This window comes from Triturus cristatus, chromosome 4_2 (genome assembly GCF_964204655.1).
Source record: "Triturus cristatus chromosome 4_2, aTriCri1.1, whole genome shotgun sequence".
Taxonomy (NCBI): Eukaryota; Metazoa; Chordata; class Amphibia; order Caudata; family Salamandridae; genus Triturus; species Triturus cristatus.
Genome location: NC_140586.1, coordinates 923246614 through 923267324, shown reverse-complemented (window position 1 = coordinate 923267324; position 20711 = coordinate 923246614). Strand labels below are relative to the sequence as shown.

General features: G+C 51.0%; 1 protein-coding gene across 1 annotated transcript in view; it reads left to right on the top strand.

Annotated features, from left to right (window-relative positions):
- Positions 1–20711, top strand: part of TIE1 (tyrosine kinase with immunoglobulin like and EGF like domains 1) — a 329526-nt gene that overhangs the window by 201315 nt on the left and 107500 nt on the right. The window contains exons 13-15 of the mRNA XM_085602980.1: positions 14049–14339; positions 16550–16743; positions 18048–18258. Of these exons, the coding sequence (XP_085459106.1) occupies positions 14049–14339; positions 16550–16743; positions 18048–18258 (696 nt within the window). The remainder of the gene's footprint in view (positions 1–14048; positions 14340–16549; positions 16744–18047; positions 18259–20711) is intronic.

Sequence of the window (20711 nt, the reverse complement as noted above, 5' to 3'; positions counted from 1 at the left end):
CCAGGAGTAAACTCAACTCCGTCCTCACAAAGTGGGGTTTGAGGCGGTTCACGTGGAGGACCCGGAGGGGGTTCGGCGGGGACTGCACATCGACGAGATAGGTGACTTGGCTCTTCCGCTCGACCACCTTGAAGGGACCAGTCCTTTTGTCTTGGAGGGCGCAGGGTTTCACCGGGGCCATGACCCAGACTTGTTGGCCCGGCTGAAACTCGACCAGCGTGACATTCTGGTCATACCAGCGCTTCATCTCTTCCTGGCTAGCCTCGAGGTTCGTCTCTGCGAGTTCTCTGAATTTCCGGGTCTGGTTGCGGAGCACCAAAATGTATCGGAACACATCCGGAGGGGTCCCCCGGGGAGTTGTTTCCCAACCCTCCATGACCAGGCTCAGGGGTCCCCGGACGGGGTGTCCGTATAGTAGTTCGAACGGGCTGAACCCCAGAGATTTTTGTGGAACCTCTCGGTAGGCGAACAGGAGGCAAGGGAGGAGGACGTCCCATCTCCGGCGTAGGGGTTCTTCGAGGCCCATGATCATTCCTTTCAGGGTCCTGTTAAATCGCTCGACTAGGCCATTCACTTGGGGGTGGTATGGGGTGGTGAATTTGTACGATACTCCGCACTGCTGCCATAGGGACCCCATGTATTTGGAGAAAAAGTTTGTGCCACGATCACTCACGACTTCGCGAGGGAACCCCACGCGGGAGAAGATCCCCATCAAGGCCCGGCCTACCACGGGGGCCGTCACGGTGCGGAGGGGAATGGCTTCGGGGTAGCGGGTGGCATGGTCCACCAGGACGAGGATGAACCGGTGGCCCTGGGTGGTCTTGGGGTCCAGCGGTCCCACGATGTCGATTCCCACCCGGTCAAAAGGGGTACTGACGACGGGGAAGGGTTGTAGCGGAGCCTTGCGCTTCCCCCCACTCTTTCCGCTGGCCTGGCACGTGAGGCAGGACTTGCAGTGGGCCTCCACATTTGCTCGCATCTTGGGCCAATAGAAGTGGGTGACGAGTCGCTGGTAGGTCTTATCTTGGCCTAAGTGTCCGGCCAGGGGTACATCATGGGCCAGGCCCAGGAGGAGATTTCGGAAGCGCAGGGGTACCACCAGTACTCGGGCCGATCCCAACTCAGCCGACTTCTGTTCGCTGTACAGGAGGCCGTTTTCCCAGTACACCCATTGGGTTCCGTTCCGGTCGCCTGCTGCTTGGGCCTCGGCCTGCTGTCGGGGTCCAATGAGAGAAGGGCAGGTGGATTGTTCTTGGCAGAATTCTTCTCGGGAGGGACCTCCCTCGCAGTGCCACTGGGCCATCTCTGGCAGGTCCCCGAGCTCGGTCAGGGGTTCGGGATCTGGAGGCACCGACCCATCGTCGGGAATGGTCGCTTCTTCCGGAAGAAGGTCGTCGGGCTCGGGTAGTGCGTCCCGGACCTCGGGGACGGTGACTGTGTTCAGCGGAATGGCCTCACCTCCCTCGGAGGAAGGCAATCTGAGAGTCATAGAGCGCGTGGTGGCGCATACCCATTCGGGTAGGCCCATCATCTCTAGATGGGCTCTTCGTTCCACTTGTCCCCACGGGGAATTCTCAAGGTCGTTGCCCAGGAGGCAGTCTACGGGCTGGGAGGTTCGGACTGCCACCCTCAACTTGCCGGTGACTCCCCCCCATTCGTATCGGCCATCCGGCATAGGCTCTCGGAATTGTCTGACGATATGACTGGACAAAAGGCGTCGGGCAGGATCTGGTCTTCGGAGACCAGGTGACAGTGGACCGCTGTGACACTCGCCCCAGTGTCCCGGAGGCCCTCGACGCGGTGACCGTTGACCGTCACCTGCTGTCGGTACTTCTTCGTGTTGGCGGGCAGGGACGTTCCGGGGACCATCTCTCGGTCCCCTAGGGAGACCAAGGCCATGGCGGCTGTTTCCCATTCTTCGGAGTCTTCCATCTCTTCCCCCAGGGCTACGGAGGCCATTTGTCGAGCTGGCGGGGTTGTCGTGGCGGGTCGTTGGTACATGGGACATTGAGGGTCACTGGCATAGTGTCCGGTCTGTTGGCAGCGAAAACAGGTGATCCTCACTCGGGGCCCCGACCTCCCCGGTGGCCCGGTGCTGGCCGGAGGTGGGGCTGGAAAGGGCGGAGGTTGTCCTCTGGGGGGACTGTGCTGGGATCCCCCCGGGAGTTCTCTTGGTCGGCCTTGATTCCCTCCGCCCCTCTGGCGGGGGTGTCCCTGACTGTGGCGACCGTAGTCTCCCACGGGACCCCGTGAGGCCCGGGTGTTCACCCATCGGTCAGCCTTGACGGCCAGTTTTCGAGGGTCCGTGAGTTTGCTGTCCAGGAGGTGCTGGCGTAACTCCACAAAGCAATTGGCGGACAAGTGTTCCCATGCGATTAGGTCGAACAGCTCCTCAAAGGTGGAGACCTTGCTGCCCTTGATCCACCCGTCCAAGGCCCGGCTGTAAAAGTTCACGTACTCCACCCATGTGGTACCGGGTATCTTCTTGCAGTCTCTAAATCGTTGCCGGTACATCTCGGGGTGAGCCCATATCTAGCTACTAGGGCCTCCTTCATGTGACTGTAGGAGTTCAGCACCGAGGAGGGTAGATCTAGTAGGGTATCTCTCCCCTCGCTCAGGAACCGGCCCCACAACCCAGCCCCCCAGTCTTTCTGCGGGACTCGGTGGGAGGTCATGGCGACTTCGTAGGCCTTGAACCATTGCTGGATGTCGTCGTTCTTATAGTATTCCTTCACCACATCCTTGGGGATGTGGACCTTTGGTTCCACGATGGAGGAGAGGGGTTGAGTTCCCGAGGGTCTGGCCTCCTCACTTTTAGCCTTGAGCTCGATCTCTTTCAGGCTGCGTTCGTGTTCTATTTGGAGTTTTCTTTCTTCGTGCTCTCTCTGTCGTTTCTTTTCCTCGAGTTCTCCTTGTAGGCGTAATTGTTCTACCGCCAGTTTCTTTTCGGCCAGTTTTAGCTCTCCCTCGATTTTTAATTTTGCTAGCTCTAGTTCGTGGTTGCGGCCCCTTTCTCGGTCCGCTAGCTCCTCTGGGGATAGGCCCCCCTCGGGGGCGCCGTTCCTCCCCGGGGTGCTTCGTGGTTCGTTTGGCGGCTCTCCTTCTGTTTGTGCCCGGGAAGCTCCTGCCTCGACCCAGGTCTTAATGCTCCCTGGAAGTCCTCTTTCGTGCTTAATCCGGTGGTAGCGATTCCAAGGTCTTTGCAAAATTGTTTCAGTTCTCGGTGCGTATAAGATTCCAACTGGTCCTCTCGGAATGTCGTGCTCGTGTTGGTACCTGCGGCACCTAGGGAGGTTTCTCCTTCCATTTCTTCTTGGTAGTGCGTCAGCCGTTTACTGCACGATCTCTAGGTGTTAGCTCGGATCCCGTCGTCTGCCACCAAATGTTGGAAGGCGTTCACCGGGGAGGCTGCGGAATGCGTTCCTGACCACCCGGGGACCCACCTCTCCCAGAGTTAGGCCGAGCAAGAGCGGGGAGGCCCTTCCTGGAAGGGTCTCGTACCTAGGATCGCACACGCTGCGCTTACACTCTTCTGATAGAGGGACACCACACAGTAGTTCTTCGTAAGACAGTATACTTTATCGTTAGTTGTAAGGGATCTTTATGATCCGGAAGGCAAGTATGGAATTAGTGCCACAAGCGGCGGCGATCTCGTGATAGGGGTATGAGGGTAGCGGGACAGTCTTTGAGTCAGTGTCTCTGCGGAGTATCCTGCGCACAGCTCTCAATCCTCGAGCTGGGGGGATGTTACTTCTCTCGGCAATCTCTGCCGATTCTCTTGGAGGAGGGTGCCGCGAGTCACTCAGCAGGCACAGGTGGTTCGTAGTTCGGGGAGCTGCGACAGCGTCAGCAGGGCTCAGATGGTTCAGAGTTCGGGGAGCCGCGACAGCGTCAGCAGGGCTCAGATGGTTCAGAGTTCGGGGAGCCGCGACAGCGTCAGCAGGGCTCAGATGGTTCAGAGTTCGGGGAGCCGCGACAGCGTCAGCAGGGCTCTGATGGTTCAGAGTTCGGGTAGCGTTCTTCGGTTCGGGGAGCGATCGAGCTGCGACCAGGTCAGCAGGCTCTCGTCAGTCCAGGTCTTCTCTGCCTCCCGTCCCTTCCGCACCCCTTGTTATACTTCCGCTCCTCTTTGAAGTCCGGAGTCCTCGCCGAGAGGGGTCTTGGTGACTGGGGGCGGTGTGTCGGGGCTTCTTGTCGCTTGGCCCTTTGATCTGTTCAGGTGGGTCCAGGAGGGACTCCAGACACCCAGCAGGAGAGGCGGCCGCTCACCGGGGGCCTGGTGGCCGATCGAAACTGTCCTTGGGGAAGAGACCAGAGGTGTGACAGGGTCGGCGCCTCTCGGTCTGGCTTGGGGGGTTCCTCTCTCCCTCGGCCGGGCCTGCGTGTTGGGGTCGGGCCGGCCATCGGGATGTTGGGCCGGGGTGGCCGGAAGTCTGTGACATCGAGGATCCGTGCGGTTGCAGGGTGGCTTGCTGGTCGGGAGGGCCCACGCCACGAGGCCGGTCTCACATATGCTCTGTACATAGGAGGTCCCATACCTTCTGTATGGAGTTCAATGCTCTGTACAGAGGAGGTTCCAATCCTCCTGTGTGGAGTTCTGTCTATGCTATGTACAGAGGAGGTCCCATTCCTCCTGTGTGGAGTTCGATGCTCTGTACGAAGGAGGTGCCATTCCTTCCATGCAGAATTCAATTCTCTGTACAGAGGATGTCCCATTACTCCTGTGCGTAGTTCGATGCTTTGTACAAAGGAGGCTCCAATCCTCCTGGGCGGAGTTCAGTCAATAATATGCACAGAGGAGGTTCCATTCCTCTTGTGCGGGGTTCTATCTATGCTATGTACAAAGGAGGTTCCATTCCTCCTGTGTGGAGTTCGATGCTCTGAACAGAGGAGGTGCCATTCCTTCCATGTAGAGTTTGATGCTCTGTACAGAGGAGGTTCCAGTTCTCCTATGCAGAGTTCTATCTATGCTATGCACAGAGGTGGTTCCATTCCTCCTGTGCGGAGTTCTGTCTATGCTATGCGCAAAGGATGTTCCAATTCTCCTGTGTGGAGTTCTATCTATGCTATGCACAGAGGAGGTTCCAATTCTCCTGTGCGGACTTATAGCTGTGCTATGCACAGAGGAGGTTCCATTCCTCCTGTGTGGAGTTCTATCTATGCTATTCACAGAGGAGGTTCCAATTCTCCTGTGCGGACTTATAGCTATGCTATGCACAGAAGAGGTCCATTCCTCCTGTGCGGAGTTCTGGCTATGCTATGTACAGAGGAGGTCCCATTCCTCCTGTGTGGAGTTTGATGCTCTGTACGAAGGAGGTGCCATTCCTTCCATGCAGAGTTTGATGCTCTGTACAGCGGAGGTTCCATTCCTCCTGTGCAGAGCTCTATGCCCTGTACAGTGGAGGTTCCATTCCTCCTGTGCAGAATTCAATGCTCTGTACAGAGGATGTCCCATTACTCCTGTGCGTAGTTCGATCCTTTGTACAAAGGAGGTTCCAATCCTCCTGTGCGGAGTTCTGTCTATCCTATGTACAGATGAGGTTCCATTCCTCCTGTGCGGAGTTCGATGCTTTGAACAGAGTAGGTGCCATTCCTTCCATGTAGAGTTTGATGCTCAGTACAGAGGAGGTTCCAGTTCTCCTATGCAGAGTTCTATCTATGCTATGCACAGAGGAGGTTCCAAATCTCCTGTGCGGAGTTCTATCTATGCTATGAACAGAGGAGGTCCCAATTCTCCTATGTTGAGTTCTATCTATGCTATGCACAGAGGAGGTTCCAAACCTCCTGTGCGGAGTTCTGTCTATGCTATGCACAGATACGTTTCCAATTCTCCTGTACGGAGTTCTATCTATGCTATGCACAGAGGAGTTTCCAATTCTCCTGTGTGGACTTATAGCTATGCTATGCACAGAGGAGGTTCCATTCCTCCTGTGCGGAGTTCTATCTATGCTATGCACAGAGGAGGTTCCAATTCTTCTGTGCGGAGTTCTGTCTATGCTATGCACAGAGGAGGTTCCCATTCTCCTGTGTGGAGTTCTATCTATGCTATGCACAGAGAAGGTTCCAATTCTCCTGTGCGGAGTTCTATCTATGTTATGCACAGAGAAAAATCCTCCTGTGCGGAGTTCGATGCTCTGTACATAGGGGGTGCCATTCTTTCCATGCAGAGTTCGATGCTCTGTACAGAGGAGGTTCCATTCCTCCTGTGCGGAGTTCTATCTATGCAATTCACAGAGGAGGCTCAAATTCTCCTGTGCGGAGTTCTATCTATGCTATGCACAGAGGAGGTTCCAATTCTCCTATGTGGAGTTCTATCTATGCTATGCACAGAGGAGGTTCCATTCCTCCTGTGCGGAGTTCTGTCTATGCTATGCACAGAGGAGTTTCCAATTCTCCTGTGCGGAGTTCTATCTATGCTATGCACAGAGGAGGTTCCAATTCTCCTGTGTGGAGTTCTATCTATGTTATGCACAGAGGAGGTTCCAATCTTCCTGTACGGAGTTCTATCTATGTTATGCACATAGGAGGTTCCAATCCTCCTGTACGGAGTTCGATGCTCTGTACAAAGGAGGTGCCATTCCTTCCATGCAGAGTTTGATGCTCTGTACAGAGGAGGTTCCATTCCTCCTGTGTAGAGTTTTATCTATGCTATGCACAGAAAATGAAATGAATGAAATGAAAAGATAATTTATAAAGCGCGATGGCTACCATGGGGCGTCCCAGCGCTGCAGAGGTTGGGCTGGGCGGAGTTCGCTAGACTTAAACGAATTATTAAAATAATTTATTACAAAGATGATTTATTAAAAAGATGATTTATTAAAAAGCCAGGTTTTAACGAGCTTTCGGAAGGTAAGTAGTTTAGGTTCTGATCTGATTGAGAGGGGGAGAGTGTTCCAGAGCTTGGCTAGGTTGTAGGAGAGCAACCGGCTTCCACACCTGGCTCTCTTGATTCGGGGCACTGTGGTGAGATAAGATGTCCCGGATCTGAGGAGACGATTGGGATGATAGGCATTTACCAGGGGGCGATTGATATCAGGGCCTGTTCCCCAGTAGGAGCGATGGGCAATACACATGGCCTTGAATTCAATCCTCGATTTCACAGGAAGCCAGTGGAGATCTTTCAGTCGAGCTTTGACTGAGACTCGTCGCGGGATATCGAGGAGGGTCCTGGCGGCACAGTTTTGGACAATTTGAAGTCTATTGAGCGTGGACTGTGGAGCCCCAAGGTATAGGGCATTTCCGCAGTCAAGGCGAGATAGAATCAGCCCTTGGATCATGATCCGTTTTGAGTGGAAAGGGAGAAGGGGGAGGATTTTGCGGAGTAGCCTCAGGAGCCCGAAGCATGTGGCAGCAAGCTTAGTTGCCTGGTAGTTAAAGTTGAGTGTTCTGTCCAGCCATATGCTGAGACTTTTGATTTGTTCTTTGGGTTCGGGGGGACAGCCTAGGCAAAGGGGCCAGATGGAGTCGATAGATTTGGTGATGGTATTTCCCAAGAGAATAATCTCTGTTTTCTCCCCATTTAGTTTTAAGCAGGAGGCCGACATCCAGGCGGCGACTGCTTCCAGACATTTGTATAGGCTGTGGTGGGAATTGAGAGGGGGGTCCAATGCCACCACCAGCTGTGTGTCGTCCGCATAGGTGATAATTTTCACTCCAAAGGGGCGGACGACATCAGCCAAAGGACTAAGGTAAACATTAAAAAGGGTGGGGCTCAGGGAGGAGCCCTGGGGCACCCCACAGTTCAGGGGTCTGCTGAAGGAGGTGAAATCTTTCTCAAATACCTGAAAAGATCGATCTGTGAGAAAAGATCTCAGCCAGGTGAGTGCCGCTCCCGAGATTCCTATCCTACTGAGACGGTGGAGAAGAATGTTGTGGTTTACAGTGTCGAAGGCGGCACTAAGGTCGAGTAGAACGATGGCCGAAGACCCACCGGTGTCTAAGATCCTTCTTGCCTCCTCCGTCACTGCGACCAAGGCTGTTTCGGTTCCGTGAAGGGGCCGAAAGCCCGTCTGTGAGGAATCAAGTATGTCGTTTGATTCCAAGAAGTGTGTCAGGACTGAGTTGACATATTTCTCTAGTAGTTTGCTGAGCCAGGGTAGCAGAGAAATAGGTCTATAGTTGGAAGGATTGTTTTGATCGAGGCTAGGTTTTTTTAATAGAGCCTTGACCATTGCTCTCTTCCATAAAGGCGGGACGATTCCAGCGTGGAGAGAGGAGTTTAGCAGGTCCTGAATGGTGGGTGAGATCTGACTGGTGATCGGGGTGAGAACTCGCGGAGGGGCCGGGTCAGTGGGTGATCCTGATTTGACCTGTTGCATAATACTTTCTACATGGCTAAGATCTAAGGGCGGGATATATGTGAGGGAGACGGGTAGTGCTACCGCAGAACCTGGGTCTACAGGGCAGCTGGGCAGAGGGATATTTTGAGAGAAAGAGGAATTAATGATTTCTATTTTGGGAGTACCATTCCTCCTGTGCGGTGTTTGATGCTCTGTACAAAGGAGGTGCCATTCCTTCCATGCAGAGTTTGTTGCTCTGTACAGAGGAGGTTCCAATTCTCCTGTGTGGAGTTCTATCCATGCTATGTACAGAGTAGGTTCCATTCCTCCTGTGCAGAGTTCTATCTATACTCTGTACAGAGGAGGTTTCATTCCTCCTGTGCGAAGTTCTATCCATGCTATGTACAGAGGAGATTCCATTCCTCCTATGCAGAGTTTGATGCTTTGTACATGGGAGGTTCCAATTCTCCTGTGCTGAGTTCTATCCATGCTTTGTACAGAGGAGGTTCCATTCCTCCTGTGCGGAGTTCTATCTATGCTATGTACAGAGGAGATTCCATTCCTTCCATGCAGAGTTTGTTATCTGTACAGAGGAGGTTCCAATTCTCCTGTGTGGAGTTCTATCCATGCTTTGTACAGAGGAGGTTCAATTCCTCCTGTGCGGAGTTCTATCTATGCTCTTTACAGAGGAGGTTCCATTCCTCCTGTGCGGAGTTCTATCTATGCTATGCAGAGAGGAGGTTCCATTCCTCCAGTGTGAAGTTCTATCTATGCTATGTACAGAGGAGATTCCATTCCTCCTATGCAGAGTTTGATGCTTTGTACAGAGGAGGTTCCAATTCTCCTGTGCTGAGTTCTATCCATGCTTTGTACAGAGTAGGTTCCATTCCTCCTGTGCGGAGTTCTATCTATGCTCTGTACAGAGGAGGTTCCATTTCTCCTGTGCGGAGTTCTATCTATGCTATGCACAGAGGAGGTTCCGTTCCTCCAGTGTGAAGTTCTATCTATGCTATGTACAGAGGAGATTCCATTCCTCCTATGCAGAGTTTGATGCTTTGTACAGGGGAGGTTCCATTCCTCCTGTGCGGAGTTTGATGCTCTGTACAAAGCCTAGGATCATGGAGACTAGTCACACAATATTCTTAGTAGCATGGCTGAAAACCAGCACCAGGCACAGCTTTTCAGGTGTCCTGCTAGGAAAGTAAAAGTGCATTTAGGTGGAGATGTAAAGTTGTCTCCACCTGTCCTTTTACACTTCTTGTTGATAGAATCCAGTGTATTTACTCTGGGAAGGAAGGCCGCTGAAGCTCTAAAGAGAGGCAGTTCAAATACCCTTTTCTGAAGGAAATGCAGATTGATTCATTTTATGGTGCTTTCTCAGCTCCTGCACATTTTCTGAAGATTTGTAAAATTGAGAAAAGCCCAGCTGATTCTGCATAAGCAGCTATTCACAAGGAGCAGGAGTAGTAACGACAGTAGTAACAATGCCGAGTGACTTACTCGTTACTTATAGTAACACCTCAGCCGAGCTGATGACTGGTCTGAGCAGTGGGCACCTGCATAGTAAACTTATGCAGTGAAGTCACCCGGCCCTTCACTGAGACACCTCCTGATTCTGCCTCCCATAACTGAACGTAGCAAACAGGTGGGGCGTTTTAGGTGACAAACATATAAAGGAGGGCACAAGAAACAGTGCTTGAGAGCTCAGATCCCCCATCACCAAGATGCAAAGGCTGCTGGGAGGTGTGTGAGGGAGAGACTTTGTTGTCCTGATTCACATACTACAGCTGAAGAGAGATTTGAGGGAGAGGGCGAAACCCAGCAGAACTTACACATTTCAAGGTGTCTTCTAAACAAGAGAGAGGAGTTGGCCTAATGGCTAGGGCCGTCTACCTCAAATCTGCTGAACTGGGTTTAAGTCTCTGCAATGACGCTGAACACCCTGTGATTCTGGGCAAATCACTTAATCTCCCCATGCCTAACCAAAAAATGAATGTGTATCCTCATGTAAGGTAACTGGTGCTATGTAAAGCGCTTTGATACCCAATTCGGGTCAAGTTTGCGCTATATAAAACTCTGCAAAAAAAAAAAAGAGCGCAGTTTGATTTGTTTATCCCATTATATTTGTCATTGGCTTAAGACACATTAATGTAATTTCGTACAGCTATTTTTCACACATTTTACTTCCATTTCCCGCAGAAATCGGAAAATAGTGAAAACCCCAAGGTGTGAATTGTGTTGACTACATGTAATCCCAATGCAGGCACGATCTGACGTTGGCACCTCATTCAAGATTGCTGCTGTGCTCGAAAGGAGCCCCTCAGTGGAAAGCCTGGGTTACACTAGGGAGCTGAGTCTCCCTGGGAGGGACCGACTTCATGCTCTCTGCATAAAGCTGGCTGATGTCCAACACACTCTTCTCTCATTGAGAAAGAGCTACAGCCCAAGGAGTGAGACATCTGATGGAGTGAAACTTGCTGCTTTTATATTATCAAATGTATGTTCCATCAGAGGCGCAGAATCACTGCTGGGTTCTGAGGTCAAACACTTTGGGAAACTACTTGTGGTCAAACTTTGTAGTCAGGCTTAAACTACTTGTTGAGCTGAAACCACTTCTGATGGGCTGAAGCCACTTGTGTTCTGGCTGGAACCACTTGTGGTTGGGCTGAAACCACTTCTGATGGGCTGAAACCACTTCTTGGTGAGCTGAAACCACTTCTTGTTGAGCTGAAACCACTTCTGATGGGCTGAAACCACTTATGGTCAGGCTGAAACCACTTGTTGTTGAGCTGCAGCCACTTCTGATGGGCTAAAACCACTTGTGTTTGGGCTGAAACCACTTGTGGTCGGGCTGAAACCACTTCTGATGGGCTGAAAATACTTGTGTTCGGACTGAAACCACTTGTGTTTGGGCTGAAACCACTTGTGGTTGGGCTGAAACCACTTGTGGTCGGGCTGAAACAACTTGTGGCCCCTATTGTGTATTGAGGTCAAACACTCTGGGAAAACACTTGTGGTCGGGCTGAAACCACATGCTGTTGAGCTGAAACCACTTCTGATGGGATGAAAACACTTGTGTTCAGGCTGAAACCACTTGTGGTCGGGCTATAACCACTTGTGGTCGGGCTGAAACCACTTCTGATAGGATGAAACGACTTGTGTACGGGCTGAAACCACTTGTGGTAGGGCTGAAACCATTTGTGGTCGGGCTGAAACCACTTCTGACAGACAGAAACCATTTGTGTTTGGGATGAAACCACATGTGGTCGGGCTGAAACCACTTCTGATGGTCTGAAACCACTTGTGTTCACTGCTAGGTATTGAGGTCAAACACTCTGGGAAAACACTTTTGGTCGGGCTGAAACCACATGTTGAGCTGAAACCACTTCTGATGGGCTGAAACCACTTGTGTTCAGGCTGAAAGCACTTCTGATGGGCTGAAACCACTTGTGTTCAGGCTGGAACCACTTGTGGTTGGGCTGAAACCACGTATTGTTGAGCTGCAACCACTTCTGATGGGCTAAAACAACTTGTGTTCAGGCTGAAACTACTTGTTGTTGGACTGAAACAACTTGTGGTCGGGCTGAAACCACTTCTGACAGGGTGAAACCACTTGTGTTCGGGCTGAAACAACTTGTGTTCTGGCTGAAACCACTTGTGGTCAGGCTGAAACCACTTCTGACAGTCTGAAACCATTTGTATTTTAGCTGAAACCACTTGTGGTCAGGCTGAAACCACTTCTGATGGTCTGAAACCACTTGTGTTCACTGCTGGGTATTGAGGTCAAACACTCTGGGAAAACACTTGTGGTCGGGCTGAAACCACATGTTGAGCTGAAACCACTTCTGATGGGCTGAAACCACTTGTGTTCAGGCTGAAAGCACTTCTGATGGGCTGAAACCACTTGTGTTCAGGCTGGAACCACTTGTGGTCGGGCTGAAACCACGTATTGTTGAGCTGCAACCATTTCTGATGGGCTAAAACAACTTGTGTTCAGGCTGAAACTACTTGTTGTTGGACTGAAACAACTTGTGGTCGGGCTGAAACCACTTCTGACAGGGTGAAACCACTTGTGTTCGGGCTGAAACAACTTGTGTTCGGGCTGAAACCACTTGTGGTCAGGCTGAAACCACTTCTGACAGTCTGAAACCATTTGTATTTTAGCTGAAACCACTTGTGGTCAGGCTGAAACCACTTCTGAAGGTCTGAAACCACTTGTGTTCACTGCTGGGTATTGAGGTCAAACACTCTGGGAAAACACTTGTGGTCGGGCTGAAACCACATGTTGTTGAGCTGAAACCACTTCTGATGGGCTGAAACCACATATATTCGGGCTGAAACCACTTGTGGTCAGGCTGAAACCACTTCTGATGGGCTAAAATCACTTGTGTTTGGGCGGAAACCACTTGTGTTTTGGCAAAAACCACTTGTGGTCTGGCTGAAACCACTTCTGGTCAGGCCGAAACCACGTCTGGTTGGGCAGAAACTGCTTCTGGTCGGGCTGAAACCACTTGTGGTTGGACTTGAGACTTGGTTGGAAGCATTCTTTAGTTGAGGACTTTAGGATTCACAAGGGTGTGTGGTGTTCACTGACTTACAGGCTTTTATTCCAGAAGGGTGGAGCCTAGAATTTGGATCAGCCTAGAAGTCATGCAGAGCAATCCTCATCTTCCATTGTGCATTGTCTCTTCCTGTTAGATCCGCATAACCAGCGATTAAGACACACATAAACACAAACTCTCATCAAGTTTAGTGTTTTCCAGTTTCTATGGTTATCCTACTACGCGGCATGGTCCAGGTGCTTGTCCGCAAACTATTCCGAATTCCCCATACTTTTCTATTTATCTCTTGACAACACAAGCTCCTACCTTGAGTCCAGAAGCTGGATCAAGACTAGGCCTGGGCAGAAGTTTAACTTTGCGGAGTTCCAAAGAGTTACAAAACTCAGCGAGATTCCACATAATTCTGTGAACGGGCGTAAATAGGCACATAGTGCTGCTCGCACTGTGAGTTAGCACCAGAACCCCGCTCCGCGCTGAAATCAGCGCGAAATGCACCACGCAGTGTGCCAGAAGGTGCAACTTCTTGAGTTGATTTTGCTGCCTCTCCAGTAGATCTTCTATTTGAGTCACAGATTTCTTACTGTGAATGGTTACCACCTCTCACGTTGGAGAAATCTAGCCGCGTGCCCTCTTAACAACCAAAAATCAAGCTAGGGGAAGCTAAATCTCGCTCGCCAACTTATTGATGGGGAGCCGCGTGTGACAAACAACTGTGCTATGCGGTGGTTGACAGAGTTTGGCCAGAACTTCGTGTCAGAAGCGTAACGTGGAGTGGCCAAAACTCCGCTGCCTGACTGGAATATACCACCCATCTCTAATCAAGAACACGATATCCTGTTGCTGGGACATTAATATCATCTGTGGAGTATGACTTTGTTTTTGGCTTATCTCATTATTTGATAAGAGCCTAAGGGTTCAAAGGTGAAGCTAGATTTGACAAGAAGAGGGCCTGTGAATTTATCGCACTCAAACAAAGTGAGACCTGTACTTAACTGAGACGAACCAACCACTGTTTTATTGGGGCTTTGCTGTTGATCGTAGCATAAACTGATCTGTGATTTGCAGTATGTGTATGTTTGTTTATTGGAAAATGCGTGTGAATGAACCAGATAATACAGCATGGAGGAGTGCACCAGGGTCTTGATACCCTGTGCCAGCCTGAAGCCTGTGGGTCATCTTTACAGTTGCACTGATTTCTCGTTGCCAGGTCCGTCGCCTCCTCGAGACCTCCATGGCAGTGCCCAGTCTGAAAATGCAGTGCAGCTGACCTGGTCGCCACCCGAAGACCCCAATGGAGGAATTATTAAGTACACGATCGAGTGCCAGGCGATGGCAGTGCCCAGCGAGCAGAAGTGGATCGATACCGACACTGAGAATGAGACCCGGAAACTCATCGCCGGGCTCAATGCCAGCACAGAGTACCAGTTCAGAGTCCGTGCCAACTCTAGGATCCCAGGAGACTGGAGCCAGCCTGTGAGAGTCCGCACCCACCATGAAGGTAAGGTCGTTGGTGCGAGGGAGGCGTGATCCAGTGGCAGAACAAAACTTGAAGGGGCCCCCCCTGCAAAGTACAAGTACTACCAGTCAGGAGCTCTCAGACCAGGGGCTGGCACATGTGCACAGTGCTGAAGGGGCCCCCACTCGATGCTCAGGGGTCCACCCCACTGCAAGGGGCTGCAGGGAAGCTAATGTTACGCCACTGGTGTGATCAAAGAGGGGGGCTGACCCCAATCGTGTGGAAGGAAGAGAAAGTTAGACTCCATCAATGCAGGAAGAGAGTTGAGGGAAGAGGCGGTCAAGCCCTTACCTTGGGTGCCAAGGACACCAGAGTGGTGGAAGGGCCAACGCCAGCTCCTGTGTGAGAGGGTAAGGATTGCCACGGTCTAGGGCTGGAGACAAGAGGTGTGAGGGTAGGGTCAGGCCAGTAGTACTGAGCACAGGAGTTGTGAAGAAGAGATGGACCAAACTGGAGGATGGCCCAAGGTGTGTGAAGGAAGATAGGACCTGCTTCTGCTGGGCCAGAGGGTGTGAACATAACCTATGGAGGTGTCTGGTCAGCTTCAACCAGCCTGGACAAGACACTCTTGGGTCTCACCTGAAGAACCACATTGCGGTCTCATCTCTGAGTCAAACATGCTTTGGAAAGTGCAAGTGCTGCTGGGGGCTGATAGACTACTCACACCAAGTGTTATTCATAGCAGAGAAGGGACACTCCAAGTCTGAACTTGAGTGAGGAAGAGGATCTTTTAGAGAAATGAGACAGAATGTGTCTCTGAAGGATGTGCGAAATGTTTGTATATAGTCTTTGCAAAATTACGCGAAAATGTCAGGTGAATGAAGGTGCTCTAAAAACCACATATGATGCGAACAGCAGCCGCTAGTGTGTTAGGTCATGTTGTTCCCATGTTCACAACATATGATTTTTCCCTGAACAGAGGACAAATTACATAGCATGTTGTAATGGCGTACTATCAGGCATTAGTGTAACTTGAAATGTCAGAATATATTAAACAATACACTAGCATAATGAAAATGTCACCAGGTCCTAGACTGAACCAAGAGTAGGGAATAGCCAACAGCAAATAGATGTACAGTCCAGGCGTGAACCATTGACCAAATGGTGCAGGTCAGGGTTGAACTCTAGATGGATAAACAGATGGAACAGCTCAGGCTTGAGCCCTAAAGCAAGCTCATGTCTCACCCTTAAAATGATGACAAGAATATACAGCCCAGGGTTGAACCCAGAGTGAAGAACAGAAGGCAAGGCCCACCCCTGTAGTGATGGGCTGATGGTGCAGTCAAGGTCTCACCCTTAAAATGATGAAAAGAATAAACAGCCCAGGGTTGAACCCAGAGTGATGAACAGAAGGCAAGGCCCACCCCTGTAGTGATGACCAGATGGTGCAGTCCAGGTCTCACCCTTAAAATGATGAAAAGAATAAACAGCCCATGGTTGAGCCCAGAGTGATAAACAGAAGGCAAGGCCCACCCCTGTAGTGATGACCAGATGGTGCAGTCCAGGTCTCACCCTTAAAATGATGAAAAGAATAAACAGCCCAGGGTTGAACCCAGAGTGATGAATAGATGGTAAGGCCCACCCCTGTAGTGATGACCAGATGGTGCAGTCCAGGTCTCACCCTTAAAATGATGAAAAGAATAAACAGCCCAGGGTTGAACCCAGAGTGATGAATAGATGGTAAGGCCCACCCCTGTAGTGATGACCAGATGGTGCAGTCCAGGTCTCTTCCTTAAAATGATGAAAAGAATAAACAGCCCAGGGTTGAACCCAGAGTGATGAATAGATGGTAAGGCCCACCCCTGTAGTGATGGCCAGATGGTGCAGTCCAGGTCTCACCCTTAAAATGATGAAAAGAATAAACAGCCCAGGGTTGAACCCAGAGTGATGAACAGAAGGCAATGCCCACCCCTGTAGTGATGACCAGATGGTGCAGTCCAGGTCTCTTCCTTAAAATGATAAAAAGAATAAACAGCCCAGGGATGAACCCAGGGTGATGAACAGAAGGTAAGGCCCACCCCTGTAGTGATCACCAGATGGTGCAGTCCAGGTCTCACCCTTAAAGAGAAGAGAACACCAGACGGACAGGTTTAGATGCCACAAAAGGGATTTCTTCTTGACTCATCCTGGTAGACACAGCTGTAGGATAAGGCTCCCCTTTCCAGTCTTGTTCCTCGTCCTTCTTTCTACAGATCTGCAGAACCTCCTCCCCAGCATGGAGAGCCGGAGCCCGCAGGCCTCGCGGGGCAACCAGAAGCTGCTGCTGGCGATCATCGGCTCCGTGTCGGTCACGTGCATCACCATCATCATCGCGCTGCTGGCCCTCTTCTGCATCAAGAAGAACTTCTTCCACCGACCACGGACCTTCACTTACCAGACTGGATCTGTGAGTAGAATTCAGCGCTCTCCTCATCGCTGAGGGGTGACTTCTCAAAACACCGCTGACGGGTGACCCCTCTAAACACCACACTCCCACACTCCTCATCCTTGATGGGGGACATATAGATTAAGTGAAACAAGAAGACAGCTTGGCAGACACAACAAGAGGGGATGGGCACAAGGGCAGTACAGCAGTGACGCACTGGGGCGGACTCGCACCCTGACACTGGGGCTGGCAAACAAGGGGACATAATAAGAAAACGTACGCACTCATCAATGTACTTCAATTTGAAAATAGGTAATCAAAGATCCTCTGGTTAGTGTGCTCGTGGGGATCACCCTCCGCTCATGGGTGACGCAAATTCAAACACCATATGCACGTATAGAAAACTACACGCGTTAGTAGTACAGCCAGTGACAATAACACTGAAGCAAGGAGACACAAAATCGAAAATACTGGAAAACAAATCAAAAAACGCAAAACAATGCGAAACAGATGAAACACTAAGCATGTTGGCAGGCAGAGCACGTTACATACACCTTCTAGGAATAAGACCCCCATAAGCAGAAGCACAAGCCGACTACACTCGACACCGGCAACACACTCACACAAATACAAAGTAGCAAAATACCCCTGACCTGGACCACACACTGTGCCAAAGTTCATAATAGACTGGAAAACCTGCATGAACACACCTCTTCTGTTACAGTGTACTGACCGACACATGGTCTGTTACCAGAAACTACACCGTGTCATAACCCCGCTGTGTGATCCACTCATCTGCACCTATTATCTGTCATCGATAATCATATTCCGTTCTCTAATACTGCATCCAATATAATTCATTTATTTCTGTTGACTGTATTCTGCTTTCTTTTCCCTTCCAATGGACTGGTCTCTTGCTTTAAGTCCCTTCTCAGTAGATTGACCAGAGTCTGATGTCTCTACATGTCCTTTCTATTAGTATCTCTTCAATCCATCAGTTAACTAGGCTCACTCAGTGGCAACAATGTGTGGTAATCCATCACAACTGAGGCCCTGACCTGCCAGACCCTTTGACCTCTACCTCCTGAACTGTCCGGTCCTTTGACCTTTACCTTCTGACCTGTCTCCTTTGACCTCTACCCTCACCTCTGACCTGACTTGTCTGGTCCTTTGACCTCTGCCTCCTCACCTGTCTCCTTTGACCTATACCCTCGCCTCTGACCTGTCTAATCCTTTAACCTCTGCCCTCCCTTGTCCTCTCCCCTTCCCTCTGGTGTTACCTGTCTGATACCCTGACCTCTACACTGTCTATGCTTCTTCCTCAGGGGGAGGAGACAATTCTCCAGTTCAGCTCTGGGACGCTGACGTTAACACGCCGCCCGAAGCCGCAGAGTGAGCCGCTCACCTATCCCATCCTGGAGTGGGAGGACATCCGGTTTGAGGACATGATCGGGGAGGGGAACTTCGGCCAGGTCATGAGAGCCATGATCAAGAAGGATGGCGTCAAGGTCAGCGCCGCCATCAAGATGCTGAAAGGTGAGCATGAGCAGGGGGAGGGGGGAGTCTGTGACCGAGAGCAATGTGCAGGGAGAGAGTCTGTGACCCAGAGCAATGTGCAGGGAGAGAGTCTGTGACCCAGAGGAATGCACAGGGAGAGAGTCTGTGACCCAGAGCAATGTGCAGGAAGAGAGTCTGTGACCCAGAGGAATGCACAGGGAGAGAGTCTGTGACCGAGAGCAATATGCAGGGAGAGAGTCTGTGACCCAGAGAAATGAGCAGGGGCAGAGTCCGTGACCCAGAGGAACGTCCAGGGAGAGAGTCTGTGACCCAGAGGAATGAGCAGGGAGAGTGTCTGTGACCCAAAGGAATGTACAGGGAGAGAGTCTGTAACCCAGAGGAATGCGCAGGGAGAGAGTCTGTGACCCAGAGGAATGAGCAGGAAGAGAGTCTGTGACCCAGAGCAATGTGCAGGGAGAGAGTCTGTGCCCTAGAGAAAGATGGAGGGAGAGAGAGTGTGACGCAGAGGAATATGGAGGTCGAGGCTTTTCATGCAGGAAGAAGTCTCAACATATGTGTATATTTCCAACTAGAGTACTGGATTCTATAGCACTCACCACAGTTTTGTTTATTGCTACTTATTTCTTTGATGATACTTTTACAAATGTAGTTATCTTCATTTACAAGGCTGGGTGCAGCCATCAGGAGATGAAGCTTCCGTCTTCAAAATACACACAATTATTTATAGCCCAATGCTTCACCCACTGAGCTATCCTACCAGTTGACCTATGTTACAATCATCCTGTAGGTTATAAAATAAGTATGTTTATTAGGTTTAGTTCAGCTACAGGTAGGCCCCACCATGACCAGCATCCTTGCTGCTCAGCTCTTTCCTTCAATGGACACCCCTTCCAACACAAACACTCTCAACATTCTGATGACCTCACATGCTGGCTGAGCAGCAAAGGAACAGAGCACTAGGGAAGAGGGCATTGCAGAATACACAAATCCAACAACCTACAATTGATTTAGTGACCTAGGTCATGAGGAGAGAATATGAAGGGAGAGAATTGGTGATAGGGTAGCTAACAATTGTTGCAAACATCAACAAAGTGTGGTTCATTGGACTGGTTCCTTAACCAGTACATAAGTTTCATCTTGTCACAACATTACGCACAAGAACACAGGTGAGCAGGCCATCTCTCATCAACCTCAGAACTGACGTGGGATCCCTGTGCCACATGCTGTGAAGGATCAGGAAACCATAACCGATCTCCCATTAACCTCAGACCAAACGTAGGATCGCTGTGCCACATCCTATAGAGGATCACAGGACATCAAGGGTTCTCTCGTCACTCTCAGAACAGAGATGTGATCTGTGTTCCACACGGCATGAAGACGTGTCTGAGAAAACTTTCACTAGTTTTTAATTAACTAAGATATTTCAACCTGTCCCTAAATTTTACATATGATCCCTAGAGATATCAAGGGTGGTGTTATACTTAGAGAGTGTGTTCCTGTTTGCACCGCGGCACACCTTTAATGAAGTTCATCAGGTGCAGGATGGGACCCTGCTCTGGGGGCAGCACATTAGTAAATGAGGACCATCTTTGAAGCAGCGCCGCAGCCCCCCTCCTAGAGCCCTAGAGGGCCCTGGGGACCGACCACCACCTAGGGCCGGCTCCTGCAATGTCCCGGGTGCCCACCCCCGGGACAATGCCGTTTGCTATGGCAGGGCGGGAGCACAGCTCCCGCCCTGCCATAGCAAACATTGCTTTGCTTCTTGGAAGCGAGAGCAGGAAACCTGCTCTTGCTTCCAAGAAGCAAAGCAAAAATGCTTTTGGGCAAGGGGAGCTGCATGTCAGCATCTCCCTTTGCCCAAAAGCAATGCCAGCTCACGCAGGAGGCGGGTTATCCGGCTGGCACCGTGGGGGCATTGAGACTCCCCCCCACGGTCCCCAAAGTAAGGCCAGGCCCCGGGGAATGGGGTCCCCCGGGCCAATAGTGGCACATTGCTGGTGGGGCGATGAGGTCCTCTTGTGTCCTGAGGACCTCAGGACTAAAGCGGACTTCATCCTGGAGCAACAGTGCACCAGGAGGCGCATTCGTAGAGTGGTGTAAAAAGGGGCGTGGTCTCGGCCACTCTCAACAATCCAGCTGTGTGGGGCTTACTGGAGGTACCTGGTGGGCTAGTTGGCCCCCAGTAGAATGCACCAGGAGGCGTGTTGCAGGGAAGTGGAGAAAGGTGTGTGTGGCCTGTGTCCACCTGTCAGCTATCTCACTATCTGGGGCATACTGGGGGTATCAGGTAGGGTAGTTGGCCTCTATGGACCCCCAGCAGCAAAGGGGACTTTAATCTCCATCCAAGAGCACACCAGGAAGTGCGTTTGCAGAGTATTGGGGAAAGGGGGCATGGCCTGCTATGGGAAATTAACAATCCTGCTGTGTGGGACTTACTGGAGGTAATAGGAGGTGTAGTTGGCCCCCAAGGT